Genomic DNA, 26,868 nt, shown 5'->3' with positions numbered 1-26,868 from the left:
AGAGGGAGGAGAGACAATAAGGAAAACAAAATAATGTTTGTATTTGTATCTCTGCCAAAGACATTTTTAAATTGGATGTGTTTTGATCCAGATGTTAAATTTCTTAAAATTTTTTGCAGCCTTGGTGGAAGTTTTCACTCTAACTGTATTTTCTAGTTTGTCATGTCATCTCTATACTCAGTCAGTGACTAAAACATTTTGGATATACGACTAAAATTCAGTTCATGATGGATTTCCTTTCTGTTCTGAAATGCGGGATGCCAAATAAGAGACGCAAACCAAATAAGCACCTTTTCTCTTTAACCCCTTAAATACTATGGTTTATAATAACAAATAATAACAAAGAAAACATGTTTATGATGCTTAAACTTTTCAAATGTAAAGGGCACAAGATTCTTCATGACGGCTATTGAAACTCAAGCAGACGAGCAGTCAGAGGTCAAGGGTCAAACCGTACCTGCTCTGAATGAGGGCCTGCTCCACCCTGGTGGTCCTCTCTGACAGAGGAGTTCCTGCTGAGTTCTTACTCATCATTGACAGAAACTTCAGCAGCAGCTTGGTGCTCTCCGTCTTCCCCGCACCACTCTCACCACTGAAGACGCAATGTACAGAGACAGGTAGAGAGGAGAAATAGATATAGAAAGTATTTGGTGTCATTTTACAAGGGAAAGCAGTACAACAAATTGCGAAAGTGCTACATCTGAAAAACAGAGCAAATTTATACAAGTTTTTAAATCCGACAAAAGACTCAGACTCAGAATTCAGACTCTATTTAGGAGTCATTATTGTGCAGCTTCTCATTTCCCCCTCAGTCCTCACCTGATGAGAACACACTGGCTGTCGTGTCTCTTCCACAGGCAGCGGTAACACTCATTGGCCACGGCGAAGATGTGAGGAGGCAGCTCCCCCATCTGGTGTTTGCTGTACAAATCCACTGCGGGGCCGTCGTACAGTCCTGCTATCTGCTTGTAGGGATTCACCGCCGCCAGGATGGAACCTATGTTGGTCTAAAGGAAATGGAAACATAGACAGAGGGGGGGAAAGGAAAGGAGGATTAAAAAGGGTAGACGTGAAAGATAAAGAAAAAAATATTTTAATGTATTTTATACTATTATTTGAAACTCTTACATCCTGCCAAGCAATGTACACAACTCAAACTTAAATATGAGACCTGCAGCATAATTACTTGATATAATTTCAGCCGATTCCAGTTTCCTGTGTGTACCTATACTCAGTAATACTCTTTATCTACTGCATATGGCCTAGTTTGCACAGAGCGATGTAGTATTTTAGGATCCGTTCCTCTGGCCCAGTTAACGTGCCTCACTAAAAGTGTTTGTGGGTCATCATAACGTCCTGCGATGCTGCCTAAACAGACCGGGTGAAACATCTGGGATGAGATTATAGGAGATAGGATTTCCAAAAACATAGTTGCCATGTGTCTCTGGGAAATGATTATTTTAACAAAGCCTGGATAGAGTTTCAGAGGAACCTCAGTGGACTTCTATCATGAAAATAATCTCGGGTACGAGACTGGGACAAACAAACATATCAGAGATCTTGTGTCCTTTGGGGAAAAACGCAGCTCAGAATGAGGTTCAATAATCCAGGAGTTATCTGTACTGCGTCTGTTTAAGTTAGTGAGAGAATGTGGCAGAATGTGCTCTGAGAATTTTCAAAATTTTTTAATAAAAATGTCTTTGTGATTATGTACATGCAGTGGTGAGAGGAAATGCGGGGTCATGCTTCTTATCTTTCTGCTACATTGTATTTTCCTGAAAGACTTAAGTATTGGTGTTTTTGATGTCTTTCAGATATAAGAACAAATACACCCGTGAACATCACAGCAGACCCACAGACGTCAGGTCCGTCATGGTGGTGCAGGGTAAACTCGCAGATTGAGACGGTGCGGGGCCTTACATAGATGTTGTCATTCTGGTAGCGCAGAAACAGGTTGTGCATGATGGCGGCTTCGTGCAGCTCTGCCAGTGTGGACATGTCCTCCACTCCGTGGACGCTGCTGGGGTGCATGGCGTACACCGTCTCCCTGTTCAGCTCCGCCTTCTGTAGGTAGATCACCTGCAGCAACACACACACAGACACACACTCATGAAACATGAAAGCATGGATGACAGACAGATTCAGGAGAAGATAGACGAATCATTCCAGTCAAAGCTACAGACTGAATCCCTGATGTGTGTCTGTCGTCAGGTAGGACGTCCCCGTCTGATAAGCTTCTTACTCTCTCCACAACAAATCTATCACATGTGACATTCCAATTACATGCAACGGTAAAGTAAATGTGAGGATGTCCTTGTCTTGACTTTGAAGGCCCGTTTTTAACTGGATGATTTGAAATGGGAGCAAGAGAGAAAGACGATGTAGCGTCTCATAAAAACAACAGAGAACAACAGACTCTGTGGCTATCACAACTCTAATGGACCAGGCATGAGATAAGAGAACAGACTTTCTATGACTGCTTTGGTCACTTGATGGGAAGCTGTGTTTAGATCAATACTGATGGAAACGGGGGGGGGTATGTGGTGTCCTAATACATTACTGCTGGATGTTCTGGTGAATTCCACTGGGAGTGGGAGATGTGCTGAGTCAGCACAGAGGGGCTGCAGGGGCTCGATGGGAGCTGGTTGCTGAGTGTATGATGGTTTAAGGGGGTTTATTATAATAATAATAATAATAATAATAATAATAATAAATAATGTGTTTATATTAAAAACAAGAGTAATAAAAAACTATATCTATAAAGCACTTTTCAACATCCACATTACAAAGTCCTTTACAATGGCAGCAAAAGGAAACAGATTCATGAAATCCTCAGTTTTAAAATGAAACAGGAATAGGGCAGGTCGTTCCAGAGCCTCGAGACCCCTGACTGCAAAAGCCCCGTCCCCTTTGGTTTTCAGCAGGAGTCGCTGGAACGGACAAAAGACGTCTGCCCGTGGATCTCTAGCTGCTGTACTTGCTGGTACATATGGTACTAAATGGTCAGAGATGTAGCTTGGACAGAGGCCGAGCTATAGATGATTATTTTCACTTTATAGCAAATGAGATCGAGCTATTCAAATCCTCTTCGGGGCAGCACATAGATACAGTGGAATGTGCTGCTGTAGCAACCTTTCCATGGTGAACCCTACCTCTTGCCCAATGTCAGCTGGGTTTGCCTCCAGCCCTCCATGGCCCTGAATCATCTTTGCATCAGAGCATGGATGCTAAAGAGGCTAAAATGTAAAGCTGAGGGGAACGTATCATTCTCTGTGGGTTCTCACTACAAGTAACACCCTTATTCAGTAATGTGACCCAATGTTAATGTGGAGATATTGATTAGTGCAGCTTTAACAAAGAAGCTTTAACCTCAAGAGCTTCCATTACTGTCTTTGTTGTCAAATCGACGACTCCTCTGTATTCACCATCTATGAGGGGCCAAACCAAACCAAACCCTGTTTCAGAATCTTGCCCAGGGACACTTCGGCATGCAGGTGGGGAAGACTGGGATCGAACCACATCTCTGATCTCCAGTTGGAGGACAACCGCTCTACCCCTCAGCCACAGCCGCCCTACTACCCTTAAATCCAAATACAGCCCAACTATTTGATAAGATAAATACACACAACAGATGAATACAAAGGATATGATATGAGTCAGACTGAAAAAAAAAAATATTTTCTCTCTCCACAGTCACCAATGTTTGCTCATAGTGGGAACTCTTACTCTTACTCTATACTACTGGAAGGTCATGACTCTGTGCCTTGAGATAATGTCTGTTGTGATTTGGTGCGATACACATAAATGAAACAGAATTGAAATGAATCTGTGAAATCTGTAAAATGATAAACGGCCACTTCAGCTCTGTGTGGTTGACAGAAAATGGGCGTATGCTGAGACAAAAGCATGATATCAATGTCGTCACCAGTGGGTTCACTCAGAGTTTCATGGTATTAAGGTTTGTGAAAGGTTCTTTGGGGAGAAAAGCAGCACGTGCACTGATGTCATCCATCGAGCAGAAGCGTACAGATTTACAGCCAGATGTCCGCAAGCATTTGTCTCTAACCCCACCCACCCACTCTCCTCTCTGGCAAATTGGCCTGGATTCATCAGGCAGGGCCGAACTGGCTAATAAATCAAACAGGCTTTTCACTTGTTTTACATCCTTAATCAGAATTATCGTTTTACGTTCAGTTACGTCAGTCAATTAATGTGATTGATGTCAATGTGAGCAGCTGGGCACATCATGGCAGTGGATTTATACAGGATCATTTACTCTATTTCATATTTTTACTTCCGCCAGGTTTTGATTGTTTGCAGGGTTTCACAAAAACTACTTGACCGATTTCCATGCATTTTTGTGGAGGAGTGGGACATCACCCAAGAAAGAATTCATTAAATATTTGTGTAGATCTGGATCAGGGGGTGGTTCGAGGAATTTTCTTTCACTTTCTTTAGCATTATGAGATGGGGCGTTTTTTAACATTTTTCTTGATTACTCATCGATCTGGATGGCAGAAATTGGGCATGTTGAGGGGACTGATATTTATGAATTTGGGAAATTTAGTGCAGATTCAAATAAAAATCTGGATGTAGTGAATTTAAATGTGGTTTCATTAGGGGACTGTTGGGCCTTGACAGAGGTACGCACTCATTCTAGTACATATGGGACATTTATTACAAGTTTAACTCCCTGCTCTCGGATCTGAGTTCACTTTCTGCAGACACTGATGGAGACGATGTGTCCGACACATAATCAAATAAATGGCAGAAATCTGGGTTAGGTCTCCTTCGAGTGTTTGCATTCCCCACATTCTCCAAGCACAAGTTCAAAGTTCCACCGAGGCAGCTGAAAGCTTAGATAATACAGGAGAGGCCGCAGGACAAGATTAAATTCTCACTTTCACCTCGGGTTTCACAGGAGGAAAACAAATATGGCCGCTTTAATGAGCCGCGAGCTCGGAAAGTACCGTCACAAATCCTCAAGTATTACATTTATCTCAAAGGAGAATTTTCCCTTCTAACTTTCGGTGGTGTTATCAGATATGTGTTTGTCTGCCACTGCATCATATTGTGCGACCCTTGTTTTTCATCTTCTTCTTACAGTTGGGATTTTACAGCCTCAGGGTCTTTTTCATGCCTAAAACATCAGAGAAGCTCGGGAGAAAACTGAGCCGGAGTTTCCAGCATCAAAAGAGGTTTCACATTCCTCTGTTTTGCCCCGCTGTGGTCTTTTATTGTTTGGTTTGACTCCTTTGAGATAAGCCATCGAGCTCCGGCCCCATAGTCGAAGCAGTTCTCATCAATATTCAAAGTGTCATAAATTTGTTTACAAATAATTTAAACAGCGTCCCGTACACGCAGCTAAAAGGAATCTAAGATGGAACACAAGAGTATATCAGGTTCGAGATGCAGACTAATACATCTTATTGTTTCCATTTCAATCTCTGTGAGGTCTAATAATGTTCTGTTAGTGTCCATTATAACTCTTGGAAAGGCTGGAATAACTTTACTGAGAGCTGTAGAGCCAATTTAAAAACACAAATGTGCAAAGACTTATCCAACCCAGACATAAATAATAAATGAATTAATCACAGTTGAATCTATATGTTCAAAATTAAAATTCTGTAATTAAATCTCTATTATTTGGTGCACAAAATGGTTTGAATTGAAATGATTGCTAATCTCATTATTTCCTTTCTGGTCATGATTCCAGTCGGTGCAGATCAGACGCAGCATCCTCAGTGTTAATGATGTGAGTATAATCTAATGACAGCCGGAGAGAATTTCACGCCACTTACAACAACATGCGAGTCATGATTGATTAGTGAAAATGTTCGCTGTACAAATCAATCCTTTCCAAATGGAGCCTGGTGGTGACGCAAGTAACACCACCGGGCCACGAGGCTGGACACAGGACAGGACAACAGAAAACACAAAGTGTTGTTTACTCAGTGTTGTTGTTGAAACAATTTCAAATATAAAATTACTTACAAAAAACAAACTACAGTCCAAACTACTCCAACAAATGTATACTTTAAACAGCAAATAGAGGGTGTGTGTACAAGTTAACCTATGGAAATGCATATATTATCTATTTTGTATGCATAATAGAAGCAAATGATTATGCATTAGATGTACAATATTTTATACCAGGAGAAATATGAATGACTAAATTGAAAATATACTGTAAATATCCAATGTAATAAAATATTTCCAGTATTATAAATTGTTGTTCCAGCAAAAATATATCAGATTCTCTGGTTCAGGCTTTTCAAATATGAGGATTTGCTGCTTCTGTGACGGTAAACTTCATATGTTTAAGTGTTGGACTGTTGGTCGGACAAAACAAGAGATTTGATAAGATGAGAATTTGTTTTCTGATCAACTGATCCATTCATCTTCTAGTTGCAGTCGTACTATTAAGTGAATCATGCTAAATTAATAAATACTGTTCTTTTCAGTTAAATAATTTAGACAGAAAATACAAAGTCTCACCAAAATGACCTGCGGCCTAAACAGTGGAAACAGTCTCTGCTGTAATGATGCTCTTTTCTTTTGTTTTGCCCTCAGTGAAACCACACCCTGCTGCTGCTTTGTTCAACCAGCTCTGCTGAATATTCACATGTAGGCGGGGTCAGGCTCCGTGAGTCGGTGGACTCATGTTATACTGACACATGTACAGTGTTCAGGCCTTTAGAAATAACACATGTGTCGATAAAAAACAGAAAAACACAGGCTTGTGGGCACAAACAAAGTCTGTTCGTGCCTCCTGCTCCTCTTTCTTTTTAGTTTTTTTTACTTGACTCTCTCTCTGTCTTACAGTGAATCCATCTGCTGAGGGCAGATCCCAGACCCCAGACCCCCGGGACATGGAGGTGGTGCAGGGGGGGGTTTAGGATTATCAATGCTGAAAACTGTGATAAAATAAATAATGAAAAAGAGAGAGTTTCACATTTACAACCGAGAAACAAACTGACAAACATCCCAGTGTAATTGCCTGTTTTGGGATGCAGTAACCCCAAACCCAAAACTGTTTTTTACCACACACTCAGACACAGATGCTCACAATAATGTTTGTGTGAGCGCGTTTTCTTGTGCGACCCGCGCTCATGAATGCACATTAGTCACATTAAGGCCCACATAATGGCTCCTTTGACTAATAACCCAGAAAACACTGAGCGGCCATCAAAGATCTATTTTAAACCACAGAGACTGTATGGCTACAGGCCGTGGACGACGTGGGAGGAGAGAAGCCTCATTAGATTTTTTAACTCAGGCAACTCGTTAAGAGAAAAACACAAAGCTGAGGATGGAATTAGAAGCTTAAAAGTATGAGCTACATGAGCAATATGCACTGTATGAGTATTTTGCTCATGTACATGCACAAACATAGTGTTTAGGTCTGGTCGACTAACACAGGAAGCTGGAGATGACATCATCACCACCAGCAGCATCAGCAGCCATTTAGTTCAGGTGACAGAGCGTCTTCCTGCTTTTCTTTACATGTGCACCCGTCTGGGTCTAACTCGACACACTGTTAATCCAGCTGGTGCCATCTGGCCACCGACACACTCACACACACGGGTTTGGGTAACTATCCTTCTCAGGACTCTGCATTGACTTCCATTCATTGTGGACAGCCTAACCAAAAGCTTATCCCTTAACCTTATCTCTAACCTTAACCAAACAATCATTCACATCGGACCCCTAACCTTAACTGGGACATCAGAAAGGACATTTAACCTCATTTGGACCAGGCTTGTTTTGTCCCAATGAGGTCTACTGGTCCTGACAAGATCAGTGTTTATACTAGAAAATGTCCTAAAGAGATAACGACACACACACACACACACACACACACACACACACACACACACACACACACACACACACACACACACACACACACACACACACACACACACACACACACACACACACACACACACACACAAGCACACAGGCACAGAGGGATATTCAGCGCTTAGCTTCAGTGTGCGTCTGCTGCATCTTCAGGCCCTGTCTCTGTGGTTTGCAGGGATGAGACAGTAATTAATGTGACAGCAAGCAGGTCGGCCTGTTAAAGATGAGGCAGTGTGGGTGAAGACACTCTGCAAGCTGAGCACTCGAGCAGGGAGAAGCACCTCAGTGCAACAACTGAATCAATACAGAATAGTGTATCCCAGTCCCTGAGGGAAAATGTTGAGAGGTATAAAAAATACCAGGAGACAGACAAAGACCAAATCTCATATGCATAATACCGTGATTTTGCTAAAGGAGCTGGATTAAGTAAAAGATTACGCGGTTTATTTGTGAAATGCAAATAAACCTCAGCAGATAGAGTTTGTATTCCAGGAGCAGGGATCACGTCGGGGTCAGCCAAGGACCCTGAACGTGGAGACGCTCTGTTTCCCAGACTCACATTCCTGTCATTCTGGTTGCAGAGTCTTATTAGGACTAAGACTAGGAGGAAACACCCATGCGCGTGTCCCAATGACTTAAACACACTGAGCTCACATGTGAAGATCAGATGAACACACGCTGCAGCTTCAGATCAGCTGCAACACTGAGGCTCAGCTCATGAGGAACATGACGTCACGTTAGCCCAGTGTTATGTTTCTAATGTTCTGGTATTCAGTTGTATTCGGACAATAAATCAGAAGTGGGGGGTCTGACTCCTCACTCAACCTCTGACCTGGTGCAGTCAATCCTCTCTTTTCCATTGGTCAGAGTTACCCCCTACTCTCCTGACAACACATGGCTGACTTCTCACACTGCAAGCATCCCCACCAACGATCACAGAAACATCAGGAGAATATGACGAAGAGAAAGATGACAGTGTGTTGATCCTGTGGACATTTATCAGTCTTTGGACCATACCCTGTTGCTTACCCAGCAGGAGTGTCACAAGGGGCTTTGTGGGCCTCAGGTAGAATGGACCTGGGGGGGCGCTACATTGAACATGGGACCTCATTAAGGCTAATTTATGCTAGATGCTAGATACTGTAACTATATGGAAATGGACAAAGCTTTCTGTCCATACTCTACATTCATTTTGTCTGCATTTGCTAGCGTAAAGGATGCATGGATGTGTTTGGGCAGTGACGATTACATCTATTGAAACTGAATAATTAAAGGCAGCATCACTGAGCCCATGAGGTGTGTCGGACCATGGTGTCGTCGCAGTCTCCTGTACACAGCTGATCTTAGACCTTAAGGGGGTTCTCACAAAATTATCATTCCTGTGGACTAACAAAATCAGCAATTCTCGTGGCAACGCCCCTGTTCCCCACACCCTGATCATATGAAAGACCTGTAGGTGAGGAGCAAAGGGTCAATCATGAACAACGCTCATGAGGTTTGGTTGGTATAAAAGCATTTCATTAAACAAGAGTGGTGCTAGAAGCTAATTTATTATCTACTCCCTCAAACACCAGACATTGTATTAGAAGCTCATTTTTAAACGTCTATCGCCACCTCGCTCTCTCTCTCTCTCTCTCTCTCTCTCTCTCTCTCTCTCTCTCTCTCTCTCTCTCTCTCTGTCTCTCTCTCTCTCTCTTCAGGTCTCTCTCCAGATCTCTCTCTCTCTGCCTCTCTCTCTCTCTCTCTCTCTCTCTCTCTCTCTCAGTCTCTCTCTCTCTCTCTCTCTCTCTGTCTCTCTGTCTCTCTGTCTCTCTCTCTCTCTCTCTCTCTCTCTCTCTTCAGGTCTCTCTCCAGATCTCTCTCTCTCTGCCTCTCTCTCTCTCTGTCTCTCAGTCTCTCAGTCTCTCTCTCTCTCTCTCTCTCTCTCTCTCTCTCTCTCTCTCTCTCTCTCTCTCTCTCTCTCTCCCTCTCTCTCTCTCTCAGTCTCTCGGCCTCTCTCTCTCTCTGACAGGATTTCCTCCAGACACAAAGACCACCATGCCCGGCCAAACAGATAAGCTCAGGCCGATGACTTGTGTGACTCGTCACCAGGAGCCCATTCCTGTCATTCTTAAGTTTATTAAAAGAGGTGTTGATCTAACAACCGAGTCCTGAGACGAACCACGTGTGTGCAAACAATTCACGCACATAAACACCAGACAACTCCCCTCTCGCATTATATTACAACCCCTGTAAATGTACACAGAAATTCAGGAGGGTACATCACTGTACACTGTATCTGTCAAAATCATTTGATTTCTGCATGGCTTCACAAAGTCTTTCCCTGGCTTTAGGGTGGACTTACAAACATGGTGCATGTGAATCCTTAGAGTAATAAAAAATGCTTCGTGGTGCAGACTTAGCGCACAGATGTAGCTTTGGGGCTGTTTAAAATGAATCATTGGCAGCATTAATGGTTCAGAAGGGGGGTAAAAAGACGTGTTCTTACCTTCCCATAGTCGGTCGTGAGGACCAGAGACGAATCATCACAAGAGCTGATGGTGGAGGGGAGGAGCTGCTCTTTGTGTCTCAGCCACACATGGGCCCCCTGCAACACAAAAGCCAGCGCAACATCATTAGCATCTGGACACCGGACCATGTGTTAGAGTCATTGGTTTCAGAGGAAAGGACTGGACACAAACAGGAATTTAGCTGATGCTATTGATGCATATTTAAATCATTACTGAAAACCAAAGAGGTCAACGGTGAAACCAGAGAAACATTAAGGACACATTTAGTCGTATTTAGATATAGCAACGATTCAAAGGAAGAAAGCAGGAGTCAGTCTTTTTCCATTTTCACTTTCCCTGAGCGTTGCTCACCGCTCTTTGCCACATAGCTACTCCCTCACCACAGCAGACTGGCACACTTATCCTCTTATTAAACTGTCACTGACTCTTTTCTTTCAGCCGGGCCTGCACTCTGAGGGTGTGTCCCAGACTGAAACCACCACTCAGAGTCATACACACTCAGTAAAACTGTCAGAAAAGTCTTCCAGTCTTGGGTTTAGAGCCTAAAATCCCTCCATAAAACAGAAGAGCTTGGGCCTCCAAACGAGGGTTTTTCAATTTAGCAAATCAATCAGTACAACTGTTTCTCTGCCCATCATACTTTCTCCTTCTCTGTGTTTCTATCAGGCAAACCACAGCACACTTCTCGCCATTTATCCCAACATCAGCGCTACAACAGCTCATCACCGCGGGCCCGCCTGGTCTCCTGTGTTTGTGTATCCATGTGAAGTCACTGACCTTCCCAGACATGTTTGTTAGCAGCTCAGCAACCAGGAGCAATAACAGGAATCTGAGGCTGATTGCTCAGGCGGAGTGTCACTTCCTTATAGTGGTGGAAGAAACATTTATAGATGAGAGCAAACGCCTGCAGAGTTGTAAATCTTTTAGGAAGACTTGGTCCACATTTACCAGGGTCAAACACAATAAATATGACCTTTATTTAACAATACAGTTAATCAAAACATCTCATGATGAATATATGGCCTTTAAAGCATCATTTTACATTTTGGAAAATAAACTTATTTGCTTTCTTGCTGAGAAATAGGTAAGAAGATTGATTTAATTTAAGGTAAAATCCGGCAGCTGGTTAGATTAGCTACATCACAGGTTACAAACATTGCCTGCCAATTCCTCTCAACCTCATAATAAAAACATTATATTTTCCCTGTAGAAAACAACTGAGGTGTGAAAACGACAATCTGCTGTTTTACAAAGGGTTATGAGAGTGAATGAAGCCTGTTTCCTTTGAGAAGCCTGTTTGTATTTCCTCAGTCCGTGATATCATCTATAATTAATTTCACAAAGGAAGAATATTTTGGTTTTCAGAGTTAAGGCTCATTTATGCTCAACGTTTGACACATACATGGAAACAGACGGAACAGTACTCTGCGTTAATTTCGTCCATATTTTTGCACGTGTCTAAAAGCTAACGAAACCATAAGACGTAGCATTTTTTGAGAAGAGACTTTAAGAGTTGGAAAGAAACTGCTACTTCACCCTGGCAATGAGACAAGCAATCACCTTTGCCTCTTTCTTAAGAGATAAATTATTGCAACCTCCTCCACCATCGCCATGTTTGTTGCTGTCAGAAACTCTCGACTCTGCACTGCCCTCAATCGTGCCAACCTGGAGGATCTATCAACAAATGTGGGCAGGGATGCTTACATCGTTTGAAATGGACGGATCTCTTTTTGAACGTAAAGGCAGCATAAATGAGCCTTAGGAGTATGAGTGAGAGATTAGTGCAATGTGCTGTGTAAAGAGATTTGGCCTGAAAGTGGCCAGCTACACTCCATTCATCATCAGACGTGCCACCAGTGCTGTGGCCGAAGAAGACACGGAGCAGAAAGGGAATTGTGCGTCCAACAGAGCATAAAACTGTAGAAATCAATATGCATGGATTCCACTAGGAAACCTTATACAAGGTCACCACTTGCAGACATCAATCCTCATTAACTATTAACAAGAGACTGCCGCGTGCCCGCAAACACACACACACACACACACGCACACATTCTGGTGCACAAATGTGTTTACTAGCAGGGTCAGAACAAAGATCAAGATGCTTTTGTTAAATGCACAAGATGTTTTGGGAGAAATCCACTCTGCTGAGTCACAGAGACAAACAGGGAATAGTCCATTATTATTCTGAATCCTTTTAGGGAACTCGCTCAGAGGTCTGACTGGTCACTCGTCTTTTCTTTATTTTGTGATTCAGGCTTCCTTCTCGGACAAAGAGTCACTCGGCCCAAACCTGCCAGCCTGAAAATACTACTTCGATCCTTTTTTCCCTCTCACTCGGCTAATGGAGCACGGCTAAATGTGGCTCTGTCAAATCACAGGGGAGAGCGGTGAGTGGGATAAAGGGGGTCGTGTAAATTAGGAGGAGGATGGGGCCGGAGGGAGGCAGTAGAAAGAGAGAGGGGAGAGAGGAAGGGTGCAGGCACCTGATAATGTCCCGCCTCCCATTGTCTGGAAATAAAGAGGCAGACAAACAGAAACACCAGGACAAAAACACAACACAGGTATTACAGTAATACGCATTAACACTGTTTCCACTTAATAGGAGACAAGTGGCGACTCCCACACCAGTGAGCTACTGTGTCTGCCTGGTACCAGTTTGGCATGCCACGGCTCGCTTCAAGGAAAAGCTGCCTCACATGAGTTCACTGAAGTCCAGGGAGGAGATTAATGGCGCTTACTGTATAGATTGTAAGGAGATCAGTTGGCTGTTATGTAACTGGAATTCACAGGGGCTCCGATTCAGCAGAATATGGCTGCTTCTCTTCATCTTGTAAAGGGTTTTTTGTGCCCATGAGTGGAGCTGACAAAGTGCAGGGAGTAAGGTTGATTATATGATTTGTTAAACAGAAGAAAACAGCCGGCAAGCAATGACATGCAAACAGAGGGAGGGTTTGTCACGCTGTGTGTTTTTACATCACATCCCATGATTGCTTCATTTTAGACTTTTCACTGATGCAAACTATTACAGGAAATTTTCCCCAAGAACACATCTTGAATGGTTCAGTCGTTGAGTCAGAGTTTTAAATCTGGGTTTTTCTGAAAAGATAAAGACAGATAAAACTCTCCAGACCGAACGCGTTATGAAACAAGAATCAAGCGACACGATAATTCACATCATGACGGGTTCATCAAAAGAGTTCAATCTTATGTTAAACCAAAAGTCAGAAACTAACTCGCCCATATGCTCGCTCCGCTTGTTGCACCAGTGTCAGGCAGAGACATGCTCACACCAGCCACTATGATTAAAAACCAGCCACATCCCCATTAGACTGATACCGTGCAAATATATCCAGTAATTTTCATCAAGATCCATGAATTGTTATCTGGGAAATCCAGGAAAATGTTGAAAAAATGCTTTATCTAGCAATGTTTAAGAAAGTGAAAAAGAAAAAATCTAAATGCCCCCTGATCCGGATCTGAACCAAAATGTAATGAGTTCTTCCCTGGGTCTTGCCACAAAATGTCATGGAAATCTGTTGAGTGTTTTTTGCTAAATCCTGCTAAATAACAAACAACCAGACAAACGCAGATGAACATCCTTGGCAATGAGATTTAGATATGTTCTCAACAAACACAATCATGTGTTTGGATAACAGGATAGTATCCGGCAATAGAATTTAATTTATCGGGTTCTCCAGTGACTGGACGCTCAAGACAGCCAACACCAGATGTGATTGTCCATTTGTTTGTATTTGTGAGCGTGTGTGTGTGTGTGTGTGTGTGCGTGCGTCTAAAGACTCTGAAGCCAGAGGGCACAGAAGTCGGGATGCATTGTCTCAGCAACAGATGGTCTCACTAAAACTCCTCCCCCTTGTCCCCTCCATCTCCAGGAGCTCTGTCACAGAGTCGGGACAAAAGCAGCCACCTCTGACTGAGAGCTCAGACGTTAACCAGGCAGAAATATTCCAAACAAAGGCCAGCCGGGACGCAAAGGAACATGGGTATCGGCTTATGTTTAGACCCCCAGACTGGAATCACCTGCTGCAGCACAACTCAGAGAAACAGTCTGTGTACTCCTCATTTAAAAACATTAGTGGTCAGTTAAATCCCATGCCTCTGCTGTCCAGATGTTTGAGTTTAAAAAAAGCACAGTTGCTGTGACGTTTCCAGCTCAGGCTACTTTAAAATTCTCAACGCTGCATGTCACCGGGCATGTGCCGCACTGCTGAGGCAGAACTGACTGACAATGGTGACCTGATCCACCAAAGACCAGGCTGCACAGCGGCGTCCCATCATGCTGTTCTGACACAGAAACCACACGGGCCGAATGATGCGATCCCAGAGTCGGAGGCTTGGGTTTCTGCAGCTTGTATGATGACATCCAGCTCAGAGATTTGCTAATGAGTGAGCCTTAAATATTTCAGGGTAAAACACAGGACGAGGTGCCAGGGCCCTTTCTCTGCTGTCTGCTGCAGTCGGTATCAGGTGATCGCATCGGCCACAACAAAAGAGAAGCTAATTAACTCAGCCGGACGTGGACACAGCTGAACAATTAGTTATGATAGGCTAAGTTCTTGGATCATGGTTTCGGGGCGCAGTGAGTCGACGCCTGCCCAGCGGACAGCAGCGAGCGGCCGCTGGTGTTACAGTAAGGGCCGACCGCAGGCCAGGGCCGAGGCCCAGCTGAGGAACGAGTGCGTCCAGCTGGATTCCTGACAGGCGTCTCATCTGTTGGGCCCCGGACGTAGAGGACGATAAACGTATCCACCAGGAGAAAGCACAGATGCAATCCAACTGAAACTCTAGCTGTTGCTGCTTTTACTTGTATCTCATTTAGGATGTTTGAAAAATAAATCTCTATTCTGGTTCATCTCTCTTTTTTACACCACAAACACAAAGAAGTGCCAGAATTATCATATGAATAGAGAGGCATGAGGAGAAGTCACTAACCCTGTGTGACCCCACCCTGTGTCCTGGACAGATGTGCAGTCCTGGATATTGAGCGGCTGGATGACCTGCATTTAAAAAAGGTCGCACAGCAAATTGATGCTGGCTTGCACGTGTCGTGGTTTTCCTAAGAAACTAGAATGGCACTCAGTAAAATGAATCAAGCTGCACCAAGTTGCACACGCTCATAGAAATCAGTCCCCTAAATTAGCCTGATATTTTTTCATCAAGACACAGGAATTATTTCCTGAAAAATTGGTGAATGTTAAAGAAAGTATAAAAGAAATTCCTGGATCCACCTGATACGGAGCCACACCTAAATTACTGGGATCTTTCCTGACCCATGTCCCACCTTTCCAACAAGTTTCATGGAAATATGTTCAGTAGTTTTAGGGTAATTCTGCTGACAAACAACCAACCAACCAACCAACAGAGGTGGAAGTAATACATCTGTAGTAGGTAAAAAAAAACTTTTCACCTAGAAATACTTTACACACTGAAATATAATTATGAGAAAGAATAAAGGCGGTTTGTTTTTTGCTTTTTTTCCCCAGAAAGGCTTTTAAAAATGTTGATTGCAATGAATTCACAAGCTACAGTCACAGGAATGTTTGTAGCCAGCAGGGTTTCAAAGCTTGCAGGACAATGGTGAAACGTTTCGCTTTGTCTGTCATAAAGGAACGTGAGCCAAAATCGGGGATTGTAAGCAAATCTCCTGAACGCTGAGCAAGTGGAAATGAGGAGGAATCCGCCAAGTAGCTGGTGAGATTAAAGAAAGTATTCTCGCAGGAGAATCTGGGCAAAGGTCCCTCTGGGTCTTTTTGACCACGAGATTTCCAATCGGGCAAAAGCTTCACGTGCTATAAAGTTCAGCAAAAAGTTACTGGATATAATTTCACAGACAGTTATTTGTCATCTTATAATCACAACATTTTAATTGGTATTTGGCAGGACACTGAGAATTTTAGAAAACTGGTTTACATTTGTTTTGTGCTTGCTTGTTTTTCACACTTTTCTGCTGTGCAGATCCACTTGGCCACTCACGGGTTAATTTCTGTTCTCCAAGGCTCTTCAGCGGTGGTTATTGAGGGAAAGGAAAAGTGTTTCATTTGCTTACTTGCATAGATTTTCCAAGAATCCAGTATCACAGCTCTGCACTAACATACAAGTCTCCGGGTCATAAGGTTCATCACATAGTAAATAACTAATCAAGAGTCTGAAGAATACATATAAGTAACTAACAGTGATTTAACACCATTGCACCTCTGCACACTCCGTTTTAAATGTGCTTGTTTCTTTGTTTCCTCGCTGTAACGTCTGCCTGATGCTGAACGGGGCACAGTCAGTGCCCGCATCCTCCGAGGGGTGAGGGTGGGGAAGGGCAGGGTGGGTGACAGAGGGGGGAGTAATCAGATGATTAAAGGCAACCTCTAGCATCTGTGCTGGAAGACTTATGAATTAATGATTGAGGGGGGCAGCTGATCAGGAATTAGCTAATGTAGGAGGAGGAGTCCCACAGGGAACTGCTTGGCCCCAGTCTGGGGGAGGGGAAAAAAAGAGGTGGAGGGTTCAGCTCATCAATTGTTCTTGAGTCAGAGGAACTCCCTGAGCCCCCCTGCAGAGGAGGCTATAAACAGACTTAGAGAGGGAGGGGCTGAAGGCAGCACCGTGAGGCAGCCTGACATGTGGCTCAGCAACGCAGTGATGTCATGCATAATTTTCATGTTCGACTGTTTTTGTTCAAGCAGGAGGTCTGTGAATGACGAGGTTATTATGGAACTGTGCCCCTGGGTTAACAGGAACCACACTCGTGCAACACAGAACAACTGCTTACAAGAACAAACTACATGGAGCAAATTGGTAACATTATCATGTCGAGCATATCAGTGAGCGCTCACTCCCATTCATTTGATCCACTGACGTTTCAAAAAAATCTGTATAAAAAGAGTTTTAGGTCTGGAACCAGGCCGACCAGCTACCGGATGAATCCTGACCATAACACATTTGTTTCAGAGCAAAACAATTACTGCAAAACGGAAATAATGCAAATATGAAAGACTTTTTTTGTTTACTTTTAGGAATAAAAAACTAAGCATCCCATCAACCATTGCGAATGATGCCTTTCCAATGACTTTTCATCGCACTTCTTCTTGTATTTAACGACAAAAGATCGCATCGCAAACATGATTCTCACGGTTGTGGTTAACATTTCCATGGTAACAGCGAGCTCCACCAATCAAAGATGTCACTATTACACCTGAGGATTTTGAGTAGTGTAGTATTTCTACTTGACATTGCGATTAACACGTTTTTCTTAAAAATCTGTTTGATAAAATAACATTGTTTCAAATAACATTGTTTCAAAATCAGCATTCAGAAAATAAATGGAATTTTCCCTTCAAACCACTTCCAGAACCATGCTGTTATATATTGAGTTATATAGCAATCTGATCATTTTGTAGCGTATCTTTGTCTGTTGTCTGTATGTCTCCGTCTGTCGGGGGGGGTTACAAAGAGCCTCCTTCATTGTCATCCGATGCCGCTAATCTGTCGCCTTGCTAATAAGCGTACAGAGGAGAATTTGCATGACAAATTATGTCCTCACGAGCTCGGCGGAAAGAAGAGGAGCACTTGACACTCCACCTCGCACTCCTTGGCACGTGGGTGCTGCTTTACATCCTTATCCTGTCTGAACACATTTCCATTCCACTACTGTTCCACTGATAGAAGTATTAGCATGATCCTGTGCCCGGGGTCATGATGCTTTACTTGACAAAAGAAAAGGTTGCAGGGCGGGATGAGGAGTGTGATTATGGTAGATTTGATTGGATTTTCTGCAAAACTACAAGACAGTAGAATATCTGCATGAGCCAACTGTCATCCCCCGTCCTGTCTGTGATCTACATACTGATCTAACCCACTCTGTATCATCTGTGGACTCTAATATCCGAGGACTGGGTCACACAGCGGGGACTCCAGAGATATTTCAGGAATGCTGCTCAGTCAGGACCGTCAGAGACTGTTTGACACATTACTAGGTAACCAGGCTCCTGTTACACTGCCTTTGACCTTTGCTGGAACTTAATGTCGTGCAGGAATAATTGTTCTGGACACAGAGAACCTTTCTGTCTTGGTTTATAGTTCTTGACATGTGGTATATCACATGTGGAGGCTTGAGTCCTCCTGCAGGGGCTGCAGGTTTCTTTATGACCCGGCCATTTGCTGCCTGACTTCCCTGCTCTCTCTCTCTCTCTCTCTCCCTTACATGCCTAACTCTGACCTGTCAAATAAAGGTCTAATGCTCCCCCAAAAAATACATTACTGGAAAAATCAAACATTCAATCAAAAGACTGAAAATCACAGTATTTGATGGAACTTTAAATGTAATTTCTCTGTGCATAATCTGCACAAATCTCATTTATAGATTCTTTTAAAATTACATTTAAAAATAATTGACAACCATGCAAACACAGAGCTGATTTTTTTGATGTTATAGATCAAATCATCATCATCTGATCAGCTTCACACTTGGCCTGTGTGTTGTAAAGGGCCGAAGAAAGGGCAGGGACGAAGTTGGTGGGATTTGGGCATGTGATACGTTCATTTTCAGTAAACTTTGATTAAACAGGTCACCAGCGCCCTGTAGCAGCGGTGGCTGGGACACTGTGTGTATTCACCACAACGACAGCTGATTCTCCAGTTGCAACCATTATTAACTCAGGCCAAGAAAACCGCCCACTGCAGAAGTCACTCAGAGAAAATTAAATGGGCAAATTAATCAACAATGAAAACGACGAATGATTAAAATTTAGCGACCAACTACCTTCCAGAACTTTCATACCAGTCTCACAATGTCCATTACTCACATTGCTTGTGCCGCCTACACGTACAGGAAGGCTGCCATGTAAAGGTTCATTCCTCCTCATGTGAGTCTCATTATGTCAGTGTATCATGGCACAAAAAGCCTCAGGCCTGACCACACACACACACACACACAAACACACCCATGTTTAATAAAGCAGACTGGAAACGGGTGGGAAAACTAACAGGTTATGACTGTGGACAGCACCATGCTGTGTCGTTTGCTTGTTTTACGCACTAAGGGTGCCAGTTAGACTCCTCCGGCCATGACTGTCCAGACTCAAGCAGTGTGGGATGTCTACTTAAACTCCACCCGGGTGTTAGCGCTGAAATTACAACTGCAGCAGTAATTCAATCACTGGAGATTCAACAAACGTTACAGTTTATTTTAATATATTTTTCCTGGGCCTAGATTCCTTTGTTTGACTTCCACTCATAGGACAGTTTCAGTTTGAGACACACGCACTCCATCTCGTAATAGGCCGCCTCCATGCGCGGTAATCACAGGGGGCTAAAAAAGGAAAGTCAACATCTGGGCTGGGAGCAGTAATCACAGGTTGGCTGTTATTAAGCTGCCAGATGAGACCTCTGAACTGAGAGGATTTGAGCTGCACACACATTCATTACGGGCTCACAGCGTGTGTCAGGTAGGTCAGCCAAGGTGAAGGCCAACACACATTTATTGTGCGAGGGTAAGAAGCGATAAACAGGAACTTTAATTTTCTCTGGCTGAAGCGTCCCGGACAAACACACAGATCTGACGGGATTGATCTGGTTTGGAGTTCAGCGTGTGTACCTGCTGCAGATGAACCGCTGAAAGTCTTTCTGAGATGTGAAGATGAGACAGGACAGAATACACCTGACATGGTACCATGAGCGGAGCACAGAGACGTGCAGTCAGCCTTCGGTATGAGCAATAACATTTCATTTAGAAACCTCTCAGGCCACAAAGAGACAGCTTTACTGCAAATGGTGAGATGTTGCTAAGAATAGTTAGGTGCTAAGACATGGTGAGAAATAAATCACTTTGTTGCCACGCGTTTAAACCCCTGTAAAACACTTTTTACACTCAATTTAACAAACCAGATATAACCTGTAAATTAAGCCTTTTTGCAGACACAATCTCGAGAAATTGGTTTTCTAGACTTTTGTTTGCCTTTCACAAAACACAGCAGGAGATTCGCCAGGTGACTGTGCAATGATTTCTTCATTTCACTTTAAATTCCCAGATGTAGCAGGGAGTTGTGGGGATGTTCTCTTACGTCACAGTCTTGTTGACATGGCACGTTAGTGATTCACCCAGGTGACCTGAAGAGATTCATATTTCCGTGCAAGACACACCCATGAAAGTCCCTGCTGATAGGGATACACACACACACACACACACACACACACACACACACACACACACACACACACACACACACACACACACACACACACACACACACACACACACACACACACACACACACACACACACACACACAGGACAGGAAGGATGGGCGTTTAAGAGAATGATGAACATACTGCAGTGTAAAAATCGGACTGGTTTTCTAAGAAATAGTGACATTTATAGATTTTGCCTTATTTGTATTCGTGCCAAGAGTTCAATGAGAATATTGATACTATACTCTACAATCTAAATACTTCATATTGAGTAGTATCACTAGAGCATCCCAGGCTTGATGATTTTTTTGAGGGCTTGACCGGAGATTAATGGGATTTACGAGTGAGATGATAAAGAGTCGCAGAGGTTACTGAAATAAGCCTTCATTGCCCCTATGTAATCTGTCAGAAGAGGTGCAAAAAATAACCTGCTGGGTGTTACGTTTACGTCCCTGTTCATGGAGCGGATACCTGTGACGTACTGCAGAGTCATTTGACCTTGGAATGAATAACGATCGTACCGTTTCACAACGAAGACAAAAGCCAGATGTTAGCAGGTGTTTTAGTCTATATATAAACCATATTTCAAAATTGGTCAAATTTTCTTGTCTAGTTCAAGAACTAGTCTAGCATACACCTTCTGTTAAACCATGTTGGTTCTGGTACAAGTTAATTGGTGGAGAACATGCTAACTAAAGAGCGCTACCTTCATGATAGTTTCTAGCCTTTGTGCTAAACGAAGCTGCCCAGCTGCTGGACAGATCTGAGAGTGGAATCAATCTTTTCATCCACCTCAATGTAAGAAAGCAAATAAGCATTACTCTAAAAAAAAATGCCAAACCAGCAGAAAATACCAGAAGATGATTGGTGAAAAAAAAGTTGTCACTTCATCCAGGATGATTCAGTTCGCTGACGCAAACTGTGGCGAGATGAGGGTGTCCCCCTCCTCTAACCACTACAAACACTGATGGCTTTATCAGAAGTGCTCCGTAATGTAGCGGGTTAAAGCTTAAGTCAACAGCGTGGTGTCAGCAGGAGGTTATGACAGCACTGAGCTCCCCATGTGACGGTCAACTCACTGATAGAAGGGGTTCAGGTTACTGATTGAGGCACAGGAAATGCAAAAAACAAGCCAAAAAGGCGAAAAAGGCACACATTTATCCAAAACATTTCAGAGCAAGGTTGAGCTTTTTTTTAATAATGAATGGTGGCTTCCAAACCTAAATCGCCACCACTTACACTGAGAAAATGTGTCATCATGAGAAGGTATTATCCTTTTTGGTGTGTGGTCAGACAACGGCCGTTTGCAATTAGTCCCAGAGCTCTGGTGACGGATTAAACCACCTCCAGACTAAACCAAAGCTGCAGTTCTGCTGACGCACACATAAAACCTCTGCCTTCGTAATGCCCACCTCTGTTTGTTCAAAAACAACCAGCTCTGTTAATTCACCACAGCGCTGGTTGAAAATCCCCTAATTTAACCGATAAAGCACACAACAGCCACTTAGAGTTTATTAGGACAGCTGCTCAGAAACAATTCAAAAGGAATGCTCAACCCATTAGCCACTTTTTCTGGCTTTCCTTCCTTCCTTCCTTCCTTACATCCTATAACTTCACTTCCGGGCTTCCTTCCTTGCTCCTTCGGCCGCTCGCAATGGCTGGAGGTGAAGGGCGCTGATCTCAGATTCTCAGCTCTATAAAGTAACAGCTGGAGGAAGTGACAACTGGGTAGAAAAGTCCCTGCCACCGCAAGAAAAAATAGTCCGGCCTAAAGGAGGAGCGGGCTGGCCTTTCTCACGTTACCCACTTCACTACAGAATGCTTACCGAGCGTGCCGATCCACGGCTCCAGCTTCAAAGAGCCAGACGTAAACAGCCCAGAGAGCTGTGAGGGATGTTTCAGGACGGGGGACGGTGTCATTCTATGTGTGTGTGTGTGTGTGAGTGTGGGGGCAGTGGTGATGGTGTGAAACCTAAAGCCTTGGCCACCAACTCTCCACAATGCATGGATGACAGGCGGCCATGACCGGGAATTTCAGGGGTCAGAGAGAGGAATTTGGGATTCCCTCTGTCAGAGTATCATTGAGAGGATGGTATTTGGTGTGTCACGCAAGGAAGCAGTTACCGAGTGAGGAGAGGTCCTCGTGTGGCTTTACAGTGTCCAGCAGCTGCTGCTATAAAGGACCTGATTACCAAGTTTAGAAGTTTAGAAACGCACATAGCTTGGATTCAGCATCGTCAACAGGATGTTTCACAAAGACACAAAATACTGAGAGGAGGTGATACGTGCATGAATGTGTGATTGTGTGTGTGTGTGTGTGTGTGACCTCACAATGTTTTCATCATCTGCAAAGAGATGAAAGGGAGGAAGAGAGATAAATCTAGCTTTAAACAAACACACACACAAAGGTTTGTGCAGGACTTTGCATTGACTGACATTCTTTATGGACAGCCCAAACAAAACCGTATGCCAAAACCTTAACCATGACCAATTCGTGCCTAACCCTAAACTTAACAGAAACACAATTAGCAGCACCTAACCTTAACCAGGACCTCAGAAATGATCAGGCAACAGTCACCATGAGGTCTACTGGTCCTGACAAGGTCAGTTTTATACCTAAAACAAGTCCACACACACACAGTCATGTCTCCATGACTTCAGAGGACATTACATTGATACTTTGCTGGAGACTTACTCTAACCATAGTTAGGACTTGCCTAACCCCTAACCCCTAACGTAACCTGAAACCATGTCTTTACCTCAAAATTAATTAATGTTCCAGGGACTTGCTTTTTGTCCCCATACGGTAAACAATTCCGCATAATGTGACTGTGTAAACAGATTAAGGTCCCCACAACCAGAGGAATACCTGGGCCACAAACACACACAGCCACACAAGCCTTTGTTGGGACTATGTATAATGTTCATATTCTCAGACATGTGAAAGTCTACGATGACCAAACCCAGCAGCCTGTCAGGCCCTCTGACACACTCAGAGTGTGTGTGTGTTTGTTGGGTGACTTCCACTCAGAGGATGGAGTGGGTGTGGATGAAGGCAGTGGCGGTGAGGGTTTTATGGATCTGTGTGAGCGCCTGAAAGGAAAGGCGGCGCTGATGGACAGGATGGGCCCTCAGGATATATCACTGACCTTGTACCTGCCACGCCTCTTTACTCTACCGCCGTCTCCTACCCCGCCACCATCTTCATCATCAGCGCATCTAAACACGTCAACAATCGTTTCAACAATCTGATCTGCAAAGAGATCCTGCTTCTCTCAGACTATGGTCAATGGTTTAAATGTGCAATTATATTTTGAATGTGCTAACATCAACAGTCGTGAATCAGACAATATTCATCCTGCTGCACTTGTTTTCACTGGTTGCAGTTTAATCCTTGTCTTGCTCCACTTCCAGAATTCCTGCTTAATTAAATCCACACTGGTCGCACTGTGGCATTCAAAACACTGGCTTCATTCCATGACCCACTAGCCATTTAAAAACCGGGGCAGTTCATTCATTTATTTATATTTTGTTTAACACAGCTCTGAATAGTGGAGAGAAACACCCAGCTTAGTTCCACCTGTATAGATTTCTTATTTCTGCAGATGCTGCAGAGGAAGAGTTCCTTTTTTCACACTTTGCATTTAACTTTATCGCCGAACGAAACATAATGCAATCCAATGCAAAAGACCTAAAACCTCTCAGACACTATAAAAAGTAGTCCTGTTCTGTGTGTGACCTTCCTTTAGCAGATAATGTTGGCCTAGTTGTAATGTAATTGCAGCTGTTCAAATTGTATTTATTTAGTCTTTATTTGTGAGCCCCAGAAGTGAACATCTGGGAGACTCTTTGAGGAAGATCAGTGGATAGGATAACAAGCTTGGGCTTTTTGTTGAGATTTGTTTTGTCAGCTTCTGTTTCCAAGGTCAAGGATAAACTTTAAATCTCAACTGGACTATAATATTGGATGGAGTCAAATGCTGCATTGTGCAAACCCTATAAATCATTATATTCTGACCAAGAAACGATGACTTTCACAGATAAAGCCTGTTGGTCATGGAATAGCACAGTTTGTTATATCTCAGGATATCTATACTCTATATACTCTATACTGAATCAACTTCTTAATAAAATCAGACAATGACCCACAATCCAGTTCACCCCAATCTGTCCACTATGCTGTTGGTTTACAAAATAATGAAACCTACAGTTTAGATACGATACGATTGTTCTATATGGACTTTAGAAGGGCAATAACTTCTACAGGTTTGATAATAACTCATTAACGATGTGTATAAGTAGTTTGTCACTAGTATGAAGTAGTTCATGTATTATTTTTACACTGAGTCACAGCACATCAGTGAGGGGCAGACAAGGATGATGATGCGATATAGAAATACAGAAGGTGAATGGAGGGGACGTTAGAGGAGGAGATGCACATCACTACACAATACACACACACACACACACACACACACCCTGTCTATCTGAATGCCCACCGCTGAGTCAGAGGTGGATGACAAATCAGACCTATAGCAATGTCTGTGCACGGTCTCTCAGTAAAGTGTGTGAGTGTGTGAGTGTGCTGGAGTCTGGGCTGGCTTCCAGATGACACATCCACCCTACATGGGCACACACTCAGCATTTACAGACGCTCTCTGATGGAGTCTGGCACTGAGTAAAACTACCAAAGATTAAATCAAAATCAAACTGAGGCACAGAGGATGACAGAGATGATGTTATGTGAGCGCTGGGTCAATAATGGACGTATGTGGGCAGAAATGAAGGAGGGGTTTTAAGTTGAGTTCCCACTAGAGCTGAATCCTGTGTAGAGCAGCCCAGAGAAAGCACACCATCACCAGTGTGAGGATCATATCATACCAGTGAACTACAAAAAGCATAATTAAGACCTTTAACACAGCAGATGAAATATTAAAAAGCAGCCTTATATTCCCTGTAGACACACAGCCTCCGAACAGAACTGAAATGCATCAGGGACATTTACTATTCTGTCAGATTTGCGTTATTATTTATTTATTCATACAACTTGCTGCTACCAGGAACAACTATCAATCTATTTCATATGAGTGGATATCAATGATTTATCATGATAAATGTCACATTATTATTTGTTTTATGTTTAAAATACTGATTTTTGCTCATGGGTGAAGGTTAGGTGGTTTAAAATTCAAGACATTTTACAAATCTGAGGTGTCATTTACATGTTATACCTCCTCACTCAAGTTATAAACATTATAATCGATATATATTAGACTTTAATGATTAGTTTTTTTATTGCCCAGCATTAGGATAAGTGAACTTCTTATATATTGAATCTGGGAGCTGACCTGAAAGCAGCCAGGCTCAGAAACACAACACAACACAACACGGTACACACACAAAACAAAGAGCCGCTGCGGCAGCAAGAGGCCAAAAGTACACAGCAAATACTCAAGATGTTGTTTAGCAAAAGAGGAATCGAACTAAGTCACCTCGGAGAAGAAAGTGTCCATTGGCAGCAGGTTCCGACCCCTCGTCTCTTTGTAGTCTGACTTCAGGGTACCACAGAGGGAGAGGATGAGGAGCTGCACTGCCGACTGGTTTCCATCCGGTAAAAAAAACTTCTCCTGTCCGGTGTAATACTCGGCTCGCTGCGGTCCGTCAGCAGCCGTACGGTTCCCGGTTCTGCTTGAGGACACTTCAGAGGAGTTTGTCGCCCGAACGGTGCGTTCACAGTCCCGGGAAGCGGCCGTGGAGCTGCGCCGTGTCTCTGCCCCGCTGTCTGTGTCTGCTCATTGAATCCAACGGAGCCGGCACATTATGCAGAGAGGAGGAGCCTGCAGGGTCCCAGCCCCTCCCCTCCAGCACACGCCCTCTTTGTGTGTGTGTCCCCCCCCATGTCTACAAAGAGGCCGATGCTGTCAGGAGGATGTGCACGTTCCCCCTGTTTACCTATTTCAAGGATTAGGGTTAGGGTTAGGATTGGGTTTAGGTTATGGTCAAGTTAAGGATTACAATTGGTTAAAGGGATAGTTCACCGAAAAAATGAAAATTCACTCATTATCTACTCACCACTATGCCAATGGAGGGGTGGGTGAAGAGTTTGAGTCCACAAAACACTTTTGGAGTTTCACGGGTAGACAGCGTTGCAGGAGGATTCCCGATTGAAGTTAATGAATACCGATTCTTCAAAAACAAGAGGAAAAAAAACATTTGACTCCAAGCAGCATCATTTACACAATGCTTTAAGCCTCTGACATCCTCCTCCAGACATCCTCCCCCAGAGTGGACA

At 43.4% G+C, this 26,868-nt stretch overlaps 1 protein-coding gene across 1 annotated transcript in view; it reads right to left on the bottom strand.

The window, feature by feature from the left end:
- The window catches only part of myo10l3 (myosin X, like 3), a 57,021-nt gene extending 30,666 nt beyond the window's left edge, over nt 1–26,355 (bottom strand). The window contains exons 1-5 of the mRNA XM_034573330.1: nt 26,069–26,355; nt 10,355–10,453; nt 1,921–2,079; nt 820–1,007; nt 458–592 (exon numbers count right to left, since the gene is read on the bottom strand). Coding sequence (XP_034429221.1) covers nt 458–592; nt 820–1,007; nt 1,921–2,079; nt 10,355–10,453; nt 26,069–26,089 — 602 coding nt within the window. The 5' untranslated portion in view covers nt 26,090–26,355. The remainder of the gene's footprint in view (nt 1–457; nt 593–819; nt 1,008–1,920; nt 2,080–10,354; nt 10,454–26,068) is intronic.
- Between the last annotated feature and the right edge of the window lie 513 nt (nt 26,356–26,868).

This window comes from Hippoglossus hippoglossus, chromosome 21, assembly GCF_009819705.1.
Source record: "Hippoglossus hippoglossus isolate fHipHip1 chromosome 21, fHipHip1.pri, whole genome shotgun sequence".
Lineage (NCBI taxonomy): Eukaryota > Metazoa > Chordata > Actinopteri > Pleuronectiformes > Pleuronectidae > Hippoglossus > Hippoglossus hippoglossus.
The sequence above is the reverse complement of the archived record's forward strand: the minus strand, read 5'-3'. Positions and strand labels throughout refer to the sequence as shown.